The sequence below is a fragment of the Podarcis bocagei genome (genome assembly GCF_964188305.1).
Source record: "Podarcis bocagei genome assembly, chromosome: Z".
In the NCBI taxonomy this organism is placed as follows: Eukaryota; Metazoa; Chordata; class Lepidosauria; order Squamata; family Lacertidae; genus Podarcis; species Podarcis bocagei.
The window spans coordinates 13,394,106-13,417,882 of NC_138140.1; the positions used below are offsets into that span (position 1 = coordinate 13,394,106).

Here is a 23,777-nt window from a genome sequence, read left to right on the forward strand (position 1 = left end):
ATTTGCAAGATACAATGGTGGTTTGCAAGGTGGGCTAGAGGTTCCAGATATGCATTATACCATATTGGGTAAGGGCGCAGCACAGTTCTGCGGCAGACCAGGGCTCAATCTCCGACATGTGCAGTTAGGGCTGGGGGGAAAACGGTCTGAAAACTTGGTGAGTCACTGCCAAGGATCAACGGTCTGGCTCAATATTAAGGCAGTTACAAAAACTGCTCTATTATTCAAAATAATGATGAACAGAATCTTTCTTTATGTTGAGAGGAAGGGCAGTATCTCAGTGGTACTGCATCTGCTTTGCATGGAAGAGGTCCCAGGTACAATTCCTGGCATCTCCAGGAAGGGCTGGTAAGAGCCTCTGCCTGAAGCCTAGACAGTTGCTGCAAGTCAGAGTAGAAAATACTGAGCCAAGTGGGATGACATGGTAGAAGGTAGAGGTTTGAGAGGCAAATAGAAGGGGAAGAAATGGAGGCAGTGAGAGATTTTACTTTCTTGGGCTCTATGATCACTGCAGATGGTGACAGCAGCCACAAAAATCAAAAGACGCCTGCTTCTTGGGAGAAAAGCAATGACAAACCTAGACAGCATCTTAAAAAGTAGAGACATCACCTTGCCAACAAAGGTCCGTATAGTTAAAGCTATGGTTTTCCCAGTAGTGATGTATGGAAGTGAGAGCTGGACCATAAAGAAGGCTGATTGCCGAAGAATTGATGCTTTTGAATTATAATGCTGGAGTAGACTCTTGAGAGTCCCATGGACTGCAAGAAGATCAAACCTCTCCATTCTTAAGGAAATCAGCCCTGAGTGCTGACTGGAAGGACAGATCCTGAAGCTGAGGCTCCAATACTTTGGCCACCTCATGAGAAGAGAAGACTCCCTGGAAAAGACCCTGATGTTGGGAAAGATGGAGGGCACAAGGAGAAGGGGATGACAGAGGATGAGATGGTTAGATGGTGTTCTCAAAGCTACTAGCATGAGTTTGACCAAACTGCGGGAGGCAGTGGGAGATAGGAGTGCCTGGCGTGCTCTGGTCCATGGGGTCACAAAGAGTCTGACACGACTACTAAACGACTAAACAACAACAGAGGTTTGGGAAAGCCTCACCTCTCCAACCGTTGGCTCCTGTTCCCCCAGGCCCACAATCAATATGCAGTCGGCCTGCCGGATGCAACGCTGAGTCCAGGGCGTGAGAGTGCTGTCAGACTGGTAAAGCACGATGCGGTGCATGTCCTCCTGCTGGCCTAGCCAACTGGACAAGCGGTACTCGTGGATGCTGAAGAGGGGAGAGACACAAAGAGGAAGGACTAGTATGAGGGGTCTCTTTGTATCCAAAGGCCTTGGTCTTGAAGCGTCAGTCAGAACACATGATTGCGGGGACAGCAGGGGAGAAGAGCAATGGCTACTAGCCAGGATGGCTGTGCTCTGCCTCCACAGTTAGAGGTAGTGGTGCTTCGGAATACTGGCTGCTGGAAACAGTGGGGGTGGGGTGAGTGCTCTTCTGCTCCTCCATCACTTTTAACTTGTATACCGTCTTTCTATCTTACAATACCCAAGGCGGTTTACAAGCTGAGGAAACAAAGAATGTACACCTTATAACAATCTAATGCAATACAGTGGTACCTCTGGTTGCCGACGGGATCCATTCCAGAGGTCTGGTCGGATCCCGGGGTTTCCGCAACCTGAGGACCACTTCTGCTCATGCGCGTGTGGCAAAGCCTAGTAAAATACTTCTGGATTTGCCACACGTGCATCTCGAAACGGAGGTTCAACTGTACAAAAATGTGATAATAAAACATAACTTTAAAATGGGCAACCTACATCAAATAAAGTAACATTCAACAATCATTGGAATAATATAGAATAATACTAAATATCAGGATATAAAAATTAAACAGAAATCTACTCTTAACAATTACAATAAATAATTTCTAAACTACAATCAATAAAACAACAGCTAGCCACAGTGCATAAAATAATACAATACAAATTGAGAAACAGAGACTGGAGGGTGGGGCAAGGCAGGTGGAAAGAGGCCTTGCCTGATGAAGTCTCTCCCCTCACAATTCTTCCTCCAGGCACGGCTTCCTTATGAGGACTCCCAGGCCCGGGGGTGGGGCAAGGCAGGTGAAAGAAGGCCTTGCCCCACTCCCTGGCCCTGGGAGTCCTCATAAGGTTTTCCCACAGGCATCTAGTTGACCACTTTGGGAACAGGATGTTGGGCTGGACAGGTCCTTGAATTGACCCAGCAGGCTCTTTGCATGTAGCAGGGGTGGGGAAAGACAGGATGCTGGGATTCTGGGACAAAAGAATGGGACTAAAGGTCCATCTGGTCCAGCATCCTCCTTCCCGCAGCAGCCTGCTAGACTGCTGTCCAGGAAGCCCACAAGCGGGGCGTGAAGTCAACAGGTTCTCATCTGTCCTCAGCTTCATGCCTTGAGCACCCGGAGCACACACACACGCTCAGTTTCCTGCACCTGTCTCACTTCAAAGGGTTTCCCTATAAGCACTGATCAGTTGATTGGTGCTGAAAGCACAAATTCAAAAGAAGATTGCTGCAAGATTGCTGCAAGGGTTACAGGGAACCCTTTGAACTTTTATAGGTGTCCCCTGATGGCATTATCCCATTAGGTAGCTGACTGGGGGATGGGTATGTTCTTGCCCACCTGTCAGAGCTGGTCAATGGGCAGGTGAAGGAATTGGAGATTTGGCTCACTAGTTTTCCCCACCCCGTGAGGGATAAAGCCTGCTGCATTTGACCTCCTCCCTTGTCCATTCTGCTGAGAGGGACCCAGGACATCTGCCTCAAAGTCTCACCCTGGGGGCACCTCTATCAGTATCTTCTCCTGCACAATACCTGCTGAAATAAATGGGGGCTGTGCAGGAGGAGCAGTAATGTCAATGCAGTTCCCCTGTTTCATAGCGTATCCCTTGGGATATGTGAGTTGCCATCTCTCCCATTAAAAGCAGCTCTTTCAGAATAGAGAGGGGTAGTGGTGTGGGGGGGGGATCTGCATCAGAATGAGCACGGCACTGCACTGTACCATTTGGACATCTGCTCTCTCTGAGTGACTGTATTCTTCATTCCCAACTAAGCCCTCTTAAGAGCAGATCTACTTAAGGGAATGAGCCAAAGTAAGTCATGTCCACTGATTTCAATGAGTCTGCTCTGAATAGGACTAGCAGTGTAATTTGGCTTTATCAGAAAGCTTCCTTCCTACACTCTATATGACCAAATGCTATTCACCCTCTAAACCTCAGGATCCAAATCTCCTACCTTAGCACAACCCATCCCCTTCAGCAGAGGGTTTCCCCTGCTCACTTCCTATTTGTGTGGGTTTTGCCTTCTTTCGATTCCACCCAGGAACTTTGTGTCAATAGACACAGGATGTGCAGATGCCAGCCATTAATCAGACATTTCATGACAACTTTTCAGAAAAGGAGGCAAAAACATCCAACGCCTTCAAAAGCAGGGCTAATTAACCTGACAGCTGCCTGATATTTCAGGGGCTTGACGAGCGAAAAATGAACCCAAAGGAAATTAAGGGTGTTTCCCCCTCCTCTTTTCTTTTCTGTTTAATGGCAGTTTTAAATATTCAAGCTCCCTGCCAATCCCAGACTGGAGAATCCTAAACTTGTGCAGTTAGGGTTTATTTTCATTTTTTAAAATCCCGTTTGCACTTCCACTGATGTATACTGTGTTGGTGGGGTCCACCTTGTTTCATTCACACAACATCCTTGTGAGGCAGGATAATTGAATTCAAATCAATTTTATGTATCGTTTTACATTGTTCGGACAACAGCATACTAAATATGAGGGTAGAAAAACTACATTAAAACAAAATAAATATTTTTTAAATCACCCAAAAATCATGTACAAAAATTACCCAGAACTATAAAATGCCCATCCCACCCACATAAGAATGCCAAAAATAAACCACCAAGAAACAGACTGCTAGGGCTATCCAAATGCCCAGGTGAATAAAAACATCTTTGTCTGGTGCTAAAATGATGAAAAGCTCAAAACATCCTCCACAACACTAAAGAGACAATGCAGGAGTTACCTGTCCAAAGCTGCAGAACCAAGTTGCTGTTTGATGTTGTCACTGGTGAGGACCAGAGCAGGACCTAGAAGAAGAGAATATATTTATTTATAAATATATATATCACTTTTCATCAAAAATATGTATCAGAGTGGTTTACAACTGTACATAAACTCATGCAATAAGAACCATATAAAAAGCAGGGGACATTCTGGCAGCAGTGAAAGTAGTGAGGCAGACGGGACACAGCAGCGGGGGGGGGGGCAAGGGGCAACACATTCCTGGTTTGCCTCAGGTGGTAAAATAGGATGGCCACCCCTGGGACAAGCACACAGCTCCTTTCCAGTTAATATATGCTCCTCTGACTGGTTGCCTGGAGAAGGCTCCTAACTCGCCATGGGTGCATGCATTTACAAGCATTTACCCTCCTAATTAGTAAACCTGAAAATCAGTCACAAAGAAGCAGAGCTACACACGCAGCTCTTTATCTTGTATCTTTTGTTCAGCTCACTGACTCTGTAGACACAGGCCTCTGGATATATTTTTTTACCCTTCTGAACACTCCACAGAGGCCCTGAACCCTGCTTCTGAAAAAACAACTTCACCTCGTGCCCAAAGCCGCTTTGCTTGCTGCAGCTGCCTTTCGGCCCTATTTTTATTTGCTGCTATAAATGTCAACAAAGAACCAAAGCTCTCCCCCCCAGAGTAACTGCGGCTGTAAGGCACATCAGATGGGAGGGGGGGGTGAGAAGTGAGGGAGGGAAGGAGAGAGAGAGAGAAAGCAAGGGATTAATGTCATGCCAGAAAGAGAAAGGTCACGGGTGGTATTGACAGAAGTGCTCGCACCGAGCAAAGTATGAAATATAAACCCTGCCAGAATCACAGCACAGAGCAAAATAACTCATTTTCCTATTAACGAAAGGCCGGCCCAGCTGCAAATTAGAGGAACCAGTTGCTCAGCGCCTGAATGAGCACCATGCATATAGGATGTGGATGGCAGAGGGAAGAGGAGGGCACATGAGGCCATGAGAGTGATGGTCTCCTGGCCATAGTGCAGCAGTGTTCTTCTGAAAACTTGTTTCTGATGCTCATGTGTCACCACATCAAAGCAGGAAAGATCTACCACCATTCCCCTGAATACAAGTTGCCGAGGATCATAAGTGGGAAAGGGTGACTTTATTGCACTGATATCCCACCCCTTTTTCTCTAAGGCGCTAGAGGTGGTGTACATGGTTCTCCCCTTCCTCATTTAATCCACATACAACAACCCTATGAGGGAGGTTAGGATGAGAGGCAGTGACTGGCCCCCAAGGACACACCCAGGAGGCTTCATAGCTGAGTAGGGATTTGAAACTCTGGTTTCCCAGGTCCTAGTCTGACACCCCAGCCACAAATGAGTAGGTAAATATTTGCAATGGGGTGTATGTGTGATGCAAAATATATCTGTGGGAGAATTTCTCCTGCAAGTTCCAAAGATCTTAGAAGCCAGCAGGGCTTTCATTGTAGCTGCCCCTATTTTCCGGAACAGCATTCCTCTCAAGAAACAACGGGTGCCCACTATCCGCACTTTCCGGAAACAACAGAATAGGTTATACAGCATTCCCAGCTGTATAAATGGGTCTTTGCTACAACTGTCCCACTTGTTAGGTTTTTAGTCTCATCTCAAATGTATTGCTGAATTTGTATTTGTGTTTTTAAATGTTTTTAATTATCTTATGTGTAAATTGTTTTGAGAAAGTGTTTTATAAATCAACAACAATCAAAACACCACACTTTTGCTGCCTTCACATTACCAGATGCCTGGTCTGCTCCTCTTCAACACCCTTATTCTCATTCTTCCTCTTTTTCTATGCAATTGCTACTGATTTTAGATTTGGTGGCACTGCAACTTTTCAGCTCATTTTCACCAGTCTGGTGCACTTTCCACAAGACCCATCACAGACAGGAATCTCCTGGGGTAGATTTGCTGCAGGGCAGGCATGGGCAAGCAACAGGATCAACTTCGTTACAGTACAGAATCCCACACATTAACCGAATGGCATGAAATGATGTCACTTTCCTTACACATTCTGTGAACCCAGAATGTCTCTCAGCTGCAATTAGGAAAGTGATAGCACTCCCAAAAAGATACTAAGCATCAGCCTTTTTTTGCAGTGAAGTTATATTCTTTTGGGATGCGGGTGGCGCTGTGGTCTAAACCACAGAGCCTAGGACTTGCTGATCAGAAGGTCGGTGGTTCGAATCCCCACAATGTGGCGAGCTCCCGTTGCTCGGTCCCTGCTCCTGCCAACCTAGCAGTTTAAAAGCACGTCAAAGTGCAAGTAGATAAATAGGTACCACTTCGGCGGGAAGTTAAATGGTGTTTCCGTGCGCTGCTCTGGTTCGCCAGAAGCGGCTTAGTCATGCTAGCCACATGACCCGGAAGCCGTCTGCGGACAAACGCTGGCTCCCTCAGCCAGTAAAGCGAGATGAGCACCGCAACCCCAGAGTCATCCGCGACTGGACTTAACAGTCAGCTGTCCCTTTACTTTTACCTATATTCTTTATAAAAAAAACCAACCATACACACACAACAGGACAGGCACCTCCTCTACCCATCTCACAGCATCCATGTGGCTGTTTAAGTCACTAAGCTCTTAATCAGCAAAAAGAGAAAGACGGGGATCTGTCTTGGCCATTGACACCAAGCAGCTTCAACAACACACAGCAGACAACTCTTCCCCTAACAGCATCTAGAGGACACAGAAAATCATCCTTTCCTGGTAAACAACCTTCCCTGCCTCTCTCTATCACACACAAACACACTTCTCTAGCCTGCACTGGGATGAGTCACAGATCCTGATGCTTGAAGCAAAGTGGTGCATGTGCCTCTCGCACACTCAACTGCATCCTCATTACAGTGCAGAGGCGGTTTTGGCTGCTGTTCTGGGACTTTGTTAGAAGGAAACCCAGGTCTGCAACCTGACTCAGAATTTAGGACCCCACACCGATTTCTGAAAAAGGAGATACAGAGTGAGTGAAGTTAACTGCTCCATGGAAGATTATTTCTTAGGTGTTTTGACCATTACCCTCTTTTAAGAACATAAGAATAGCACAGTCACTGTGGATAGCAGCCATTGAAAGCCTTATCCTCCGCGTATTTGTCTAATCTTCTTTTAAAGTTTTTAAGCCATCACTGCCCCCTGTGGAAGCAAGTCCCATAAGTTAACTAGATGCTGCATTTTAAATTTATATTCCACTCCACATTCTCATAAGATTTGTTAAAGCAGGTAAACTCTCAAACACCTCTCATCACAAACATGTGGCACCCCCCCAACTCTCCATTTTGGGATTTGTGAGAGTCTCCAATAATAATAATAATAATAATAATAATAATAATAATAATAATAGGTCTTCGAGGGGAAATGGGCTGACAGCACATCCAGAAGAGAAAAGGAAGCTATTTCAACCGGCTGGATGGTTACGTGGGAGCCGGTTGAAGTTAAATCCTTCGAAGACAGAGGTCCTTTGGCTGGGTCGAGACGAAATGGGGTTGAGGGGACAACTCCCATCCCTTGTGGGGGTGCAATTAGTGCCAGCGCCTTCCGTCAGGAGTTTGGGTGTAATCTTTGATGCCTCCCTTTCTATGGAGGCACAGGTTACAACTATAATAAAGGTGGCATTTTTTATCTCCGCCAAGCTAAGCAGTTGGTCCCCTACCTCTCTCGCCCCTACCTCGCCACTGTGATCCACGCGACGGTCACCTCCAGGCTTGATTATTGTAACTCACTCTATGTGGGGCTGCCCTTGAAACTGACCCAGAAACTCCAGCGGGTGCAGAATGCTGCGGCAAGACTCCTTACGGGGTCCTTACCGCAGGATCACATTCACCCAATGCTATACCAGCTGCACTGGTTCCCGTTGGAGTACAGGATCAAGTTTAAGGTGCTGGTTTTAACCTTTCCTATACGGCTTAGGACCCTCGTACCTACAGGACTGTCTCTCTTGGTAGGCCCCACGGAGGATCTTACGGTCTGCAAATAACAACATCCTAAAGATTCCGGGCCCCAGAGAGATCAGACTGGCCTCGACCAGAGCCAGGGCTTTTTCGGCCGTGGCCCCGGCCTGGTGGAACGCTCTCTCACAAGAGACTAGGGCCCTCTGGGATTTGACATCTTTCCTTAGGGCCCGTAAGATGGAGCTGTTCCACCAGGCCTTTGGGCAGGATTCAATCTGACTCATTTTCTCCTTGTTTAAGAACAAGAACGAAGGAGGTTCCCAGCCACTCACAGGTGCTTATAATATCAGTGGAAACAGTTGGTAACCGCATTTAATTTTAACCTGAAGATTGCTACTTGTCCAGTTTTAATTTTAATTTGTTTTAATTAATTGTGGGATGTATCTTAATTTATTGATCGCTTGTTTTATGCATTGTCTTACTTCTATGATGTTAGCCATTCAGAGCCCGGCTTTGGCCAGGGAGGGCGGGATATAAATAAAATTTATATTATTATTATTATTATTATTATTTGTACAATTACCCTGTGGAATGCGTTGCCACAAAATGTAGGTGTGGCCACCTCAGGGAAGGGCAGTAGCTCAGTGGCAGGGCATCTGCTTAATCTCCAAGTAGGGAGTGTCTCCTTTCTGAAACCCTGGAGAACTGCTGTCAGTCAGTGTGGAGGATACAGAGCTAAATGAACCAAGGTTCTGACTCGGTATAAGGCATGTTCCTAAGTTTTTAAAGAGGGATTTGGCAAATGGTGAAAAGGCAGGCCAAGAGGTGAAATAACAAACTCAACGTATTTTGGTCAATAGCTATTAGCACTGATGGTTGAATGGAATCTCCACATTCAAAGGCAGGATGTGACCTGGAGTGAGGGGTATCTGGCTTAGGGAGAGTCTCAAGGGCCAGACAGAGAGGTGTGGAGGGCCACATGCAACCCTGAGGTTCCCCATCCCTGAGCCTGACCATTAGAATCATGGAAACATGGAATCATAGCATTGAAAGGGATCCCAATTGTCATCTAGTCCAACCTTCTGCAATGCAGGAATCTCAGCTAAAGCATCCATGACAGATGGACATCCAACCTCTGCTTAAAAACCTCCAAGGAAGGAGAGTCCACAACCTCCTGAGGGAGACTGTTCCACTGTCTCTTTTGATGCTTCTAATCTAGCTTAAGGATCCATGTAGACCAGCACTGTTTCTAACAGGGCAAGAGTGAAGAGGCACAGGAATATTAAGGACTAGAGAGCAAAGAAACCAGCATTGCTGAGGCTCGCTGAGGGCTGTCTCCGCAAACACTGATTTGTGCCCCCCAACCCCCTCACAAAAAAAGACGTCATCCATCCACACAAACAGCGCTGGTGACAAGGCCCTCTCTGCACGAGAATGGCACTGTGCTGCTTGCCAGACAACACTCAAAAGGGGTGGGTGGGTGGAAACCCTGCATGGCTTCACTAAACAAAGCAGCCTTTCAGCCTTTTGAAAAAATTGACGGGTAGAAGGTTTGCAGGACAGGAGCTATGGCTCTTTTGTGGCAAAAGCCGTCAGAAAGCCAGAAATTGGATGAAACAGAGTGGGGCTGCTGTGCTAAGAGGTGGATGAATAAGATAAAGGAGAAAGGCTGGAGTCTTTGAGTTGGGATTTGAATGTGGCTAAATATATCAGCCCAGCCTTTGCCCTTCTAGCGTCCCCCTCCTTCAATAATTTATTATCTGCCCTTCACCCTCAGTTCACAGGGTGGGTTACAACAATTAAAATGCAGAATTAAAAATAGTTCACAGCAACTTACAATCACAGAAATAAGGTGGGTCCTTTAAAAAGTGTTAAAGGCCAAGCAAGGTAAAGAAGCACAACTTCAGCATTTGCCGGAAGATGTATAATGAAGGTGCCAGATGCAGCTCTGTGGGAAGGGAGTTCCACAACTTGGGGGCTGCCACGAAGAAGGCCCTCTTCCAGGCCACCCCACCCCCAGTCTCTGAGGATGGAGGGACTATCAAGATTAAAAGAAATATTAGATTTGCATGTTTGGGTAGGCTTGGCTAAACAAAAACTGTTTTAAACAGGCAATGAAAGTAGTACAGTCCAAGAAGGTCTGTCAGGAAGGAGGTGGTTTTCCAGTCTGAGTCACTTAAGGCTTTTAAATACAAACATGAGCAACCTGAATTGGGCCCAGAAATGAATTGGATGATGATTCCCATAAGCCCCAGCCAGTGCCTCCCTGTTTCTTGGTGCTTCCCCATTGTTGCTCAACAGCCAGTCTGCCTTCCTTTACAGACCTATCCTCTTCTGCTTCTTCAACCTGCTGACCTGACTTCCCGGCAGAGAGGATTTCAGGCACTGCTTGGACATTGCCCTTATGAGCTGATCATCACTTTGGTCAGTGTTGTCTTCGGTTGTGGCCCAGGCAAGTCTTATTCCTGGTCAATGTCCCAGCAGAGGCTTTGCACTGAGTCTTAGCTGGGGGCCAGCCAGGATTTGCCACTCTGACCTGCAGTGCTTCAGCTGCCCAACACAGATCAAGGGATAGAAAAGGTTTGAATATGGAGAGGAAAATGTTGGGAAGAGAGAAAAGTTCAAGTCACAAACACACAGTATCTTTCTAATTCACCCTTGGATCTTGGAAGCCAGAATATGAGGCCCCCTGTCAAATATTTTGGGATGTATCCAACTAAGCTCTACTCAGGTTAGATCCAATGAAATTAATGTTAGTCACACCCGTCAGTTTCAAATGGGCCTCCTCCGCATAGGATGTACATTGGATGCAAAATAATGTAACACTGGTTAACACAAAACATTTATTCTGTGCTGGTAAGAAAGAGAACTTTCAGCATGGCAGCACCTACACTCTGGAACTCCCTGCCTATCGATAAAACAGGCAAGTACCTTCACTGTACTACTTTCGTCGCCTGCTTAAAACAGTCTTTGTTTAGCCAATCCTACCCGGACATGCAAAGGCCGACATTTCTTTTAATCTGATAATTTAACTTTGGCTTTCATTGATAGTTTTAATGTATATTTTGTGTGTGTGTGTTTTGCAAATTGCTTAGAGGTTTTATTTGGAGTTAAGTCATATACAAAGGTTTTTAAATCAAATAAATAAACAAATACAGCCTTTGGATGTCCCCCTGCCCCTTCTTCCCATCCATTTAATGCAGAAAAGAGGTCCAAACCATGGGGCCAACAACATCACCTGCTGAGAGCTCTTACCGATAGCGCAGAGGGCGTGCTTGAGCTCCAGGGTGAAGGTGGAGAGAGGCACATCTTCTGACACAGGCATGATGGCGACTGTGGAGAGGTTGCTAGCAGGGTTGCTGGCATCCCATTTGCTCCCAGAGGCATGCAGTCCAAGTGGGTGACCTGCTGTGAAGAACAGCCATTCAGAAAGCTGCACATTATCCACACCACCCCCAAACACACACAAACACATGCACTTGCCAGGGCTGGCTCTAATGTTTGGGCAGGGTGAAGCCTTAGGTGGCTGCTATTTTATTTTTTATTTATTTTATTTATTGGTTTTCACAAGTGTATAAGAAAATACAAAAATCAGGCAATTAATTCCTAGTGTCATGAAAGGGACAAGCTGTTAGTTGCTGAATTTACCATTATTTATTTATAGGAATACTTCAGAACTGCTATAACATAATTCTATTTTTAAAAATACATACAATCATTCAGGCCTGTTGGCAGAAATCAAGTCTTCAAGAGATGTCAGAGTGTCAAAAGCAAGGGGGCCTGTCACATCTCTGATAGAGGGGTGTTCTACAGTACTAGGCTGGCAACACTAAATGCTTGATTTCTGCTTGTGGGCCAGTCCAGCCTCTGTAACAATTGTTGTGCAATGTCAATGCCTGGAAATAAATTCCTGAATGGAAATATTCTTAGCCACATATTTAGGGTCTGTTGTTCAGAAGGTTAGCTCATTTCTGCACCAAGTTTCCAGTCACAGAAAAAGGAAGAATAGAAACAGTGGAAAAAGGGTAAGAGTGGAGGGAAATGTAATAAACATGGATCAGTCAATGCTGGACTGTACAAAGCTCAGAACTACAGTGTAAGGACAGTTCCAGCAGTGCAATCATCTCTCCAGCCAATAGCAGCGCTCCACTTAATCACCTTAAAGAGCCAATTGGATGGTTGTTCCACCCCAAGGAGTGGAAGTGGAAACAGCCAATCCCTCTCCACCTTGCCAAGCCCCAACGCATGGGAAAGGGAAAAAGGGGAGGCAAGGATGCATCGTCCTACCCCCTTGCTGAAGGCTGCCAAGGATCTTCTCGCCAAGCAAATGGATAAGCCGAGTCACAACCTGGCAAGAGACACACAAACATCAGACCAAACAGTGCTGAGGGATGGCAGAAGTGTCTTTAACAGGCAGCCGCATTAAGATTTATTGGGGGGGGGGGGGGACAACACACGACGGATTGTAAATGGACCATAGCCAAGATGCTCAGAGGCTGGAGGCTCCTTGATACAAAAGAAAAGCTTCAAGGGAAACAATGGTTTCTTTGCTAAAGTTTTGCAATAAGTTGATTTCCCCCAGAAATGCATTCTTCCTGCTTTGAAGGCTCTGTTTTAACCCTTTCAACTTTGTTCAAAGGGCATGTGTGTGTGTGTGTGTGTGTGTGTGTGTGTGTGTGTAAAGACAAGAAAGCATTTCTTCACACAGTGCAAACTATGGAATTCTCTCCCACAGGAGGCAGTGATGGCCACCACCTTGAATGGCTTTAAAAGGGGGTTAGAAAAAATTGTGTAAGTTAAGGCTACTAGCCATGATAACTATGCTCTGCCTCCACAGTTGGAGACAGTAATGTGAGTTGCTGAAAACTGCAAGAGGGGAGGGAGCTTTGATACTGTGAGAACAGGAAACTGAATGAGATGGGTGATCCAACAGGGCTCTTCTTATGTTCTTATGGAGCACACATGGGATGCACTGCTCATTTTAACCTAACAATTCCATGGTATAAGTTAGACAGAGCAACTGTGATGAAATATCTGGCCCAGAGTCAGCTTTGTGGCTGTAATTTGAACCTGACTTTGAACCTGGATCTTAGGCTTGATAGTTATTCCATTGTACCATAGAGGGAGGAAGAGAAGGTCAAGGTTAACTTATGGTGGCCAAAGGAAGCTTCCTTGTACCAAATCAGACCACTGGTCCACCTAGCTCAGTGTATAGTCTCTACACAGACTGGCAGCAGCTCCTAAGGATTTCTCCCAGGTAGGGATGTCTCTTCCTCCTCTGCCTAGAGATGCTGGAGATTGCAACTGGGACCTTTTGCCTGCAAAGTAGATGTTCCACCACTGTACAGCTGTACCTTGGTTTTTGAACAGCTTAGTTTTCGAACATTTTGGCTCCCGAACGCTGCAAACCCAGAAGTGAGTGTTCCGGTTTGCAAACTATTTTTGGAAGCCAAACATCCAACAGGGCTTCCGCAGTAATCAGAAGCCGTGCTTTGGTTTCCAAAAGTTTTGGAAGTCGAACGGACTTCTGGAACGGATTCTGTTTGACTTCCAAGGTACTACTGTACTATGGTCCTTCCCAGGAACACAGCAAGTTGCCTGATACCAAGTCAGGCCACTGCCCCATCTAGCATAGTATTTTCTGCACTGACTGGCAACAGCTCTCCAGGGCTCCCACCTGGAGATGCTGGAGACTGAACTGAACCTTCTGGAGATGCTTTCCCACTGAGCCACAGCCCATTCTGTACACTCTCAGAGCTGCCCTTGTTCTTTCCCCTGAGGTAGCAGCTTAAATTATGCAGGACAAAACTGGAAATAATATAGGTGCATAGACCTCTATAGGTGTGGGCATATACATGTGTGTGTGTACACACACACACTGTTGTGCCTATGCTCACTCTACTCACCAACCCACCCACTCCCGCCATTCCCCCCATATTAACCCTTCCCCCCATTAACCCCCTAGGACTTCTTTCCACCCCGTGCAACTTCTTATTTCACTTTTCACCTTGATTTAAGATTTTTATGTTGGTAGGTAGGCAAAGAATTAAAAGCACAGCATATTCACAGCCCTGCCCATTAACCTCCCAAGCATGACCTTGGGGTCATGGAGGAAGGAGTTTGCAGCCCTCTGCCAGAAGCTGCGCTCCTTCATGTGACTTGCTATAAAAACAGGCGCGCACACAAACACACACACAAATCCCAAATGCAGCTCTGAGTGAGCACACAGCAGGTTGCTTACTGCCACTGGTTGAGTCACACTGGCGCTGCCATGGCGACGCACCAGGAACATCAATTTCGGATTTGAACAAGGCGAGCAGCATATGATTTCCTTGGAGTTTTAAAAGCACGCTGAGCACTTCGCTCTTACACTTACACACACACACACACACACACACACACACACACACATATGGGTACACAGGTGTTTTTTTTTTCTATATAAAGAGAGAGAATGTAGTTCTACTATATTTCTATGATGCCAGTAACCAAAACAAACCAAATTGCTTGAGCTCTTCTGATATTGGAATAAACGCCATATGAGAGATTCCCACTGAAGCAAATAATGTCTTCAGACAAAGCTGCGGGGGAACAATGTAAAGCCAATTGGAAAAGAGAGAGTGCCAACCTGATGTCACTTAAATTTCCTATGGCTGTTTTGAACATCATTATTGCAGCTTAGACTTTTTAGTATTTCATTATTTAGGCCTTATGAATGAAACTAGGAATGGAGGCTGAGATATATATATTTAATATTACGTGATGTCTGGATTTGCTAGCAGCCATGAGCTTCCTTTGAAAACTGGTGGTTGGCAATATTAGAAGTTATTAAAACAAACAAATCTTTCCAGCTAAGCTACTCACTTGAATTCCAGCACATTTTTGCACAGGAGTATGCAAAAAAGTTTGTGAATTGGGTTCCAAGCCAAACAGTGGCCAACCAGATACTCTGGGAAGGTCATAAGCAGGGGACAAAGGAGATTATTTGCCTCTGCTGCTTAACCCCACCCCCACCCCCCACCCGCCAACAATTCAGTAGTACACTGCTGCTATACATGTAGGTTGCATTTCACTGCCATGATTAAACAGCTGCGATAAGCCAGCCCTCTGTGCATTTATCACCTACGCTTTTTAAAGAGCCAATGCATATCATGGTACTGGATTCTCTAAGCCAGGAGTGGAGAAGCTCTGGTCCTCCCATATGTTGCTGAACTACAACTTCCATCAGCCTCAGCAAGCATGGCCAATGGCAAGGGACAATGGGAGTTGCAGTTCAGCAACATTTGGAGGCCCAAAGATTCCCCACACCTACTCTAAGTCAAAATATTTTTTAGACTAATGATCTAGTACAGGGGTGTCAAACTCAAATTCATCGGGGGCCACACCAGCAGTTTGGTCACCCTCAAAGGGCCGGTTGTATCTGTGGACTATGTGTCCACTCTTTATTATCACTTTCCCATCCCTCCTGAAATTGCCTTCCCTCTGCATCAGCTCCGCCTCCGCCACTTCCACCGCCCCCCCCCCAAGGCCCGGTCGCTCTTCTTGCGCTTGTACTTGTCCTTGTACATCTTGTTGCGGTGCCTCTTGCACATCCAGGGCTTGCGCTGCTTGGCCACTTGCGTGGTGGTCTCGCTGCAGCCTTTGTAGGTGCAGCTCTTGCAGCCACCGCCTCCTCCCCCTCCCCCCGACTGGGCGACGCCCTCCTCCTTGTCGCCCAGATCCTCCAGGCCTCCGCCGGGGCTGCCGCCGTTGTTGCCTCCGCCCCCGTCGCCGTCCGCGTCGCCCCCCGCCACCGGGCCCAGCTCGTAGAAGACCATGAGGCCCGAGGGCGCCTCCGAGGCCCCCCGCAACGGTGGCTGCGGCTGCCGCACCACCTGGGGCTGCAGCAAGGCGCCCACCGCCTCCCCGCCCCCGCCGCAGGGCTGCATCACCAGCAGCGTGAGCGGCTGCGGCGGGGAGGGGGAAGGCAACGATGAGGAGAAAGCGGCCGAGCTGCCACTCGTGTTCCCAGAAGGCTCTGTCCTCCGGCAGGCCTCGCAGCCAGGGCCTCTCACAGGGCCCCTCGGCTTCCACAGCAATGGCAAACGGGTGCCACGGGCCGGGCGCTGACAGGTTGCCAGCTATTATGCACGCGCGGGGAAGGCGGCACGCACGCGACCTCCGCCTCCTTTCCCCAGAAGCTCACTTAAGCGCGCAAGCGCAGAGGCGGCGACGGCGGAGCTTTCCCCCCAATCCTTCCCCGCCTGCGCATGCGCGTTGGACGCCCGACGTCACGCATGCTCAAAAAAGGCCGCTAGGGTAAGCAATCTCCTTTATGATATTGGCGTTAGCGGGAGGATTCGTCGCGCACATGCGCCGTCGCGTTAGCAGCCTGCTCGATGGGCGGGTGGGAAGCGACTGGGCTTCTAATAGCGGGCTGGGGCTACACGGGCCACATGATGAGGTCTGGCGGGCCGGATTCGGCCCGCGGGCCTTGTGTTTGACACCCGTGATCTAGTATTAACACATACATACATTTGAGGACCTACTTTTGAATGCTATATTTGTACTGTGCTGAGACCCACCTTAGCTCAGGTCACAACTCAACAGTGGGCTTTGACCCACCAGCTGAAGACAAACAGCTTTAAGGGATTGATGCTTCGACAGAAATGGTAGTTCTTTCTGTCTGGCCCTGAAACAAGTGCTGAGAAGCTTCAATCTGGGCAATTCCAAATTCTAGCTTTTATGAAGTAGGAGGGGGAAATCCATAATTCCTAGCATCCATAACTTCATATACATCTCCCTTGTACCTAAAGCCACTTGCAAGAATAGATCCACATTCATTCTTTTCATCCACACACATTCCAGAAATCCTGGGATGGCACCCACATTCTGATTATCTTTACTCCCACTTAAAAATCAAAATGAAGTTTCTACTCCCTTACAATTGTACAGGCTGAGGGTGGGAAAGAAGTGTCAAATCCATTTGCTTCCTTTGCAGTAGCAGTGCTCTGACCCCTTCATAGTTTCTACTGCCCTTTTCATTAAGGGTGGATTAAGGGTGGCTTGGAAGCAATGGATCACTCTGAAGCCAAGCTTCACTTTTCCCACACATGTCTGCAGTGCCAAAACTGAGGCTGCAATTGCAACCACAGTGCCTATGTTGTAAGACCCAAGCAACCATGCAGCACTTCAAGGACAAAGGCCCTTGTCCGGGGGCAGGGAACAGCAGAGGTAATTTATCACAATCCTCAGAGATGCCTCTGGACTTATGCACAGCAGGCACAAAGTACTCAAAGTGTAATTTTTTAAAAGATTAATTGTTAAGCAGACCCCTTTACAGATCCAGAGGTGGGTCAAGTCCCCAGCTTCAGAAAAATGCAAATACTGTAGATGAGAAGCCATTCATCAGTCCAACTGAGAGCCAAAGTACATCACCCTGCGAAGCAGAAAGTACATGACCCGTCAAGACCCCAGACCCAATGTCTCTCCTTGCTTTCTTGAGGGTGGACTTGCTCCGCACCAAAAACCCCTCTTGAGCTGACCATGAACAAAACTACCATGAGAAAAAAGCAAGACTTGTTTGAAAAGAAAAAGATATTGCTTTGGAGTAATTGGAAGAAAATCAGGACACCACCCATAAAGGATCGGGCAATTAAAATCTGGGATGCTGTCTACGTGATAAAGCTTACCAAGGTTGTGAGAACCAGAGAAGGCAGGCAATTTGATAACCTCTTAATAGAAAAATGGAATCCCATAATAAGCAATTTGGTCTAACAAGGTTCAAGACAATGTAAATCCGTTCATATTGCTTGGGACTTCATGATTTCAGTACATCTGATTTCTAAATCCTATTTTTGCTTCCATTCTCTGTTCTGGGTAGTGCTGTCATATTACTGTTTCTTTCCCTTTGTAAGCTTTCAAATGATAAATTTAAGAAAAAATATTGCTTTGGAAAGACCCATTAACATTCAGGGTGCAAGGTAGAACACACTCACTCTGTGAGGAAGGGGATATCAATTGGTAGTAGAAGGGTTTTGTGGTTTTGTTTCCTTTGATTCCTTCTAGTTTTCCTAGCCCATGATGGGAATTTTGTTGAAACTATTTATCCCATGTGCACTCCTGCAACCTCTTCCTCCATGGAATGGCAGCAAGTGCAACAGCTGTCTCTTATTACTATCCTGAAAACCCTGGGAAGATAGGAATAGGGTGCAACAGATCCAAGGTCACCCAAAGACGTTCCATGTCTGGATTTGAACCCAAATCCAAAGGCCACTCTCTAAACCACCACCATTTAGGTACATTAAGAGATGTATATAAATTTGACTCAGAGTAGACCCACTGAAATTAATTGACCAAAGTTAGTCACTGCAGGGTGTTGAACTAGATTTCCTCCAGGGTCTCTTCCAAATCTACAATTCTATGATTCTACGTACATCAATTTCAATGGGTCCACTGTTGGATATTGTCCAATGTTTTGGGTCCTAGTTATGTCTGATGTAGTATTATCTTAACCAGTTAACTGCGTTTTATTTCAAAAATTACACATCCCTTACATGGGAGTAAAGAAAGCTGCCTATTAGCATGCAACACCACTGGTCCATCTAGCTCAGTATTGTCCACCTATGGGCATCAGCTCTCCAAGGTTTCAGGAAGGAGAAATTCCCAGCCCTTCCTGAAGCACTGAACCTGGGACCTTCTGCATGGAAGTCAGATGCCCAATGCCCCTTTCAGTAACCCTAGGGCTGCCTGTGGCTCTCACATTCCTTTAGATGCTACGGGGGTAAAAGAGAGATAGAGAAAAGGGGTTAAAAGAGAGGGGGGTTGTCCAACCTATTTTTTGGATTTGGTTACCCCCCCCTCCCACCTTTGATCCTAGTCCTGTGCAGCACTGGTATTCAGTCCCCCTGCCCTGACAGAAAAAAGGCTACTCACCCCTGCCCCTAAGCTAATCTCAAATGCTTGTCAGTACACAGGCTGATTGACAGCCTGCTTTTCATAGCACCTGTAATTCACCTACTTTTTAAAAACCCAAAACAGATCTGGTTTGGGGTGAAGAATTTCCCCAACCTCCACTGCCTATTAAGCTAAAAAAAAAGCCCAAAAACTAGTTCCATGGCCCTATTTCCATATGAAGACAATAACAGTCTTGCTGGCAAATAATACACAGATGGAGCTATATTCTAAATATAGAGGAGCAAAAGAGGCTTTAAACACAAACAAAGGCAGGGGGGAGACAGAGAGGGAGAGACAGAAGAGAAGGGAAGTCTGCAAGTTAATAGTCAGGACAGCAGCAGGCAGAAACTCTGAAAGCAGAGGGGAAATGCCATCAAGTGGGGTCAGGAAGAGTCAAAAGGTCAGACAAGAGTCAAAAGGTTACTGCCTTCCAGATCCAATATAATCAATTCTGGTCCTGCATACTGTGATCAATAAGCATTTCATCAATGAGGGGACCAAGAGAGAGCAGCTCTTTAAAACCAACACATAATTATGTACAAGCGACTCCCCACTTATGCAGGGATTACGTAAATGCTTGTAAATAAGGAGCCTCATCAGAGTGGGGAACTAAGGCGATTTCTTCTTCTTTTACAACAAAAATGGTTCAGAGCTCTTCGGAACCCTGCCTAATAAAAAGCAACCCATACTGTACCTTTGCCTCAAGATCGTCAGAAAGGGCAGGGAACAGCTCGCTTCAGCCCACTGTAATACAGCTTCTCACCCAACAACTGTTGAATAGGGTAGAGCAGGAAGCAGCAAGAGCTTCCGTGCGCCATTTTGGAACCCATAAGTCCTTTTCTCTTTTTTTAGCCTTTAAAGCCTCTTTGTGCTCTGGGGAGGGTATCCTTTCAAGCCACAAGGACTTTCCAGCTCTCTCCAGCCATTTCCAGATTTGAATTGATTTGAACTGATTGATTTCCCAGCACTCGCACAGTCGCGTGTGAGTCAATTGCGTGTAACTGGGGAGATGCCTGTATTGTTAGGCAAACTGAGCTAATTCCATGGGGGCAGTGGGAGAAAAAGTCAAAAGTTTTTTGGCATCAAAGCAGATGATCTCAACAACTCCTCCTGCCTACGACTCAAGTGATGGGCCTGGAGATGTCCACAAAGCCCATCACTGATTGGTTACTGCACCGGCTGTGCATGCAAAGGGTCTTCAGATTCAATCCCAAGGATCTCCAGAAAGGACTGAGAAAGAGTCATGCCCAAAATCTTGGAGAGCTCTTGCCAATCAGCATAGACTGAGGGTGGAGAAATCTGTGGCCCTACAATGGATGTTGGATTCCAGCTCTCATCAGTCCAAGTCAGTGTGGTCAATAGTCATGGATGATGGGAGTAGGGTCACATTTATGCCATACATTTAAAGTAATTGAATAATAATTGTTTCCCTCGAGGAATTACGGGAGCTGCGGTTTGTTCAGGGCTGCGGAGAGTTGTCAGGAGACCCCGCTATTCCACTACCAGAGCTACCATTCTCAGAGTGGCTTCACAATAAATCCCGCTTCACAGGAAAAGTTGGGAACTGTAGCTCTGGGAGGGGAATAAGGTGTCTCCTAACAACTCTTGACACCCTTAATAAGTTATACGTCTCAGAATTCCTTGGGAGAAGCCATAACTCTTCAAAGTGTTACCATAGTGCTTGAAATGTATCATGTGAATGTGGCCCTGGAATCAGACATCATCTGGAGGACCAACTCTGGCACAGACGATACTGAACTAGATACATGTGCACATGTGTTTTTATTCTGTCTGACAATTGTGTAACACACTGTGCTGGGATGCAGAGGAGGAGAAGGAGGAATCTAGAGCCTGACCACCCACCTTGAGATGGAATGTTTTTTGCATTCCTGGCAAGGTTGGCTGGGCCCACATCATCACATCAAGCAGGTGGTTTTTGATAGCCCAGCTGCTGAATTTCACAGTAAGTTGCACTTCAATTTAAAAGCACAAGGCGCATACTAGACCCAAGGGGGAAATCTTGGATTCCTTTTTTTGAAAAGCACAAGTGTGCCTTCACCGAGTCACCTTTTAGAAAGAAAATTAAAAGGAACAGGCAAGCCAAAGGAATAGACCCTTAATATAAACCGAACATAAAGGTGCATTGCCAGAAGGATATAGACATTGGACTCCGATATCAAGCGTCAAGCCAGGCCCAGGGAGACAATGGTTCAAATCCCTGCTTCTGCAATTTGTTTGGGAAAGTTCTCTATTTGTTACATATTTGGATGCTTCTTAAGATATCATAATCAAATGATGGTCTCTGAGAGCAAGGGTGAGGTTTTCATCCACATTTGGATACAACTGGGTGCCGTTTTGAATCAACATGGCAGGCTGGACCTCTCAAAAACTTCATTGATTTCAAAACTGAATGTTTTTTGGTCTTCTTAGAATTCCCAAGTGACACCAGGTACTGGCCTCCTAAGAAACTTCAGTGAATGATTATCTTGGGCCAGTCACTATTTCCCAATGTAACCTACCTCACAAGGTTCTCATGAGGGTTAAGGGGGGAGTGAGGGTGAAGAATCATTAGATGGCATGCTGAGTTCCTTGGAAAACAGGTGGGATAGCAGGATTAATAAACTGTGGGTAATGCAAATGTAAAAATAAATAAATTCTACAGTCTAGAGGATACTTCAAATTTTGCTTTAGAAAAACTGGATTCCACAAACTGCATGCATTTAAATGCATTAATTAGTAGCCCTGGACCATCACAGTCCAGCATCCTGTTCTTACAGTGGCCAATCAGATTCCTCTAGGAAGCCCACAAGCAGGACACAAGGGCAGTCTCATTCTCTCACTATGTTCCCCAACAATTGATATTGAGTACCAGTGTGGTATAGTGGTTACAGCGCTGGACTAGGACCTGGTGGGAGACCCTGGTTCAAATCCCCACTCAGCCATGAGGCTCACTGGATGACCTTGGGCCAGTCACTGCCTCTCAGCCTATTCTACCTCACAGGGTTGTTGTGAGGATAAAATGGTGAGGAAGAGAACTATGTATGCCACATTAAGCTCCTTGGAGGAAAGGTGGGATATAAACGCCAAAAAAAGGGGGTTGGGGGTTGGAAGGCATTAGAGGCAAAAAGGGCAATCTAGGCTACTCTAAGCCATGCCCACAAGACAAAATGGTGGTTACCTTGCTGAACAGGAGTGTTTTGTGCTATGACAGAGCCCACTAGCTTACCTGGGGGAATTTGCGTTTGATCGAAGTCAGCGCTCCTTCTGGAAGTTTGGCCAGCTCAGAATCACGAACTGCGTGTACTGTTGTTGCCCTGGGCTGGTGGGTTAAGGCTTCAACCTAAGATAGAGAGAAGAGAAAGTTGCTGCTGAGATGGCACTGGTAATCGCCGTAGTGCTGCTGTGGTACCAGCAACTGCCATAGCACTGCCAAACCAAAACATAGCACAAAGCAGGGGTAACCTTTGCTTCTAGCTGAACTTGTTCAGTTCTCTGTTTTCATTTGCCCCATCTTTGATTGATTTCATAAGAGAGAAGGAAGTGAAGTTTTGTTTGATTTCAGTAATATGCACAGCCCTATCCTACCTCCCAAGCCCAAAGTATTCAAACCGTGTATTGAGGGGGGGGGGGCTTACTTAAGTAATTCTTTCTTAATAAACCAATGCTCCTCTTTCCTAAAAGAGTAGTCCTGCCTGCTGTCTTCTGACATAGTTCACTGCCCTGGGCTTGCCTCTTTCCCATCAGCCTCTGCAGGGAAATGGGTAATTGAGCCCAGTCATGACATCAAGTATAAGAATTGCTCCCCATCCTGAGATGCAGCAAAATTGCCTAGAGCAGGGTTTCCCAAACTTGGGTCTCTAGCTGTTTTTGAACTACAATGCCCATCATCCCTAGCTAGCAGGACCAGTGGTCAGAGATGAAGGGAACTATATATTTTTTTAAAAAATTGATATTTATTAAAGGTTTAGAAATTACAAAAAAGACAACAAAAAATTTAACAGGACATACATTACAATACATAAAAAGAAAAACACAGAAAAACAATACAACAGTACAACAAAAAGAAACAATAACACTAAAACACAGATCCAATATTCCCTATCTTTACCTTTCACCTGCTTGTTTAATCGACCTCCTCGCACCTCCCTTCTTTGTATTCTAGTTCAATTAATTGTTTCAGCAAATTCTTCCCATCTTTCTCACAGAGATGAAGGGAACTATAGTCCAAAAACAGCTGGAGACCCAAGTCTGGAAAACCCTGGCCTAGAGGAAATTTCCTATTGAGTCCCTCTGAGTCACTGCTCCTTCAAAAATTGGGAAGCAATTTACAAAAATAAAATAAGTACTGTAAAGAACTTTTAGATTCACACAAAAATGCAAGGATGGCTCCTCTGAGTGCAGAGTTCTTCCTGTTTCATACGAGAGGAGACCTGCTGGATCACACCAAAAAGGTCCATCCAGTAAGCATCCTGATTCCTATAATAGCCACCCAACTCAGAAGCGCCCTGGCAATGCACTCCTGCTGTCGCTCCCTCTCCCAACACATCTGGTGTTTAGGCTGCCTCTGGACATGAATACTGCCTACAGCCATTGTGATTAATAGTCACTGATGGACTGTTCCTCCTTTGTCTAATCTCTGCTTCAAAGCCACGGGTCGCCCCACATCTGAGGGCAGCAAACTCCATACATTTATTTTGCACTATAAGATGTCACTTCTTTTGGCTGTCCTGAATCCTTCTTCTCATCACATTTCATAGTGTAACTCTTTCATGGGATAGGGCTATAGCTGAGGGGTAAAACACCTGCTTTGCAAGCAAAATGTCCCAGGTTCAATCCCTAGCAGCACCAGAGAGTGTTGCCAGTCA

General features: G+C 46.1%; 1 protein-coding gene, 1 long non-coding RNA gene and 1 pseudogene across 10 annotated transcripts in view; 1 reads left to right on the plus strand and 2 right to left on the minus strand.

The window, feature by feature from the left end:
* PNPLA7 (patatin like domain 7, lysophospholipase) overlaps window positions 1-23,777 on the minus strand; it is a 115,340-nt gene that overhangs the window by 45,833 nt on the left and 45,730 nt on the right. For 4 of the 8 annotated variants that reach the window (XM_081180360.1, XM_081180358.1, XM_081180357.1 and 1 more), the window contains 5 exons: window positions 22,139-22,252; window positions 12,265-12,325; window positions 11,233-11,382; window positions 4,062-4,125; window positions 1,105-1,273 (listed from right to left, as the gene is read on the minus strand). In XM_081180360.1, the coding sequence (XP_081036486.1) occupies window positions 1,105-1,273; window positions 4,062-4,125; window positions 11,233-11,382; window positions 12,265-12,325; window positions 22,139-22,252 (558 nt within the window). Of the gene's footprint in view, window positions 1-1,104; window positions 1,274-4,061; window positions 4,126-11,232; window positions 11,386-12,264; window positions 12,326-22,138; window positions 22,253-23,777 lie in introns of all 8 variants that reach the window. The other 4 variants (XM_081180359.1, XM_081180354.1, XM_081180355.1 and 1 more) reach the window with 1 other exon arrangement.
* The window catches only part of LOC308579373, an 88,539-nt gene that overhangs the window by 11,396 nt on the left and 53,366 nt on the right, over window positions 1-23,777 (plus strand). The gene's annotated exons all lie outside the window — the stretch shown is intronic.
* Window positions 14,549-15,905, minus strand: LOC308578657 (annotated as a pseudogene). Its single transcript has 2 exons — window positions 15,453-15,905; window positions 14,549-14,558 (listed from the first exon to the last, which is right to left on the minus strand). The product of its transcript is annotated as an uncharacterized misc_RNA (transcript).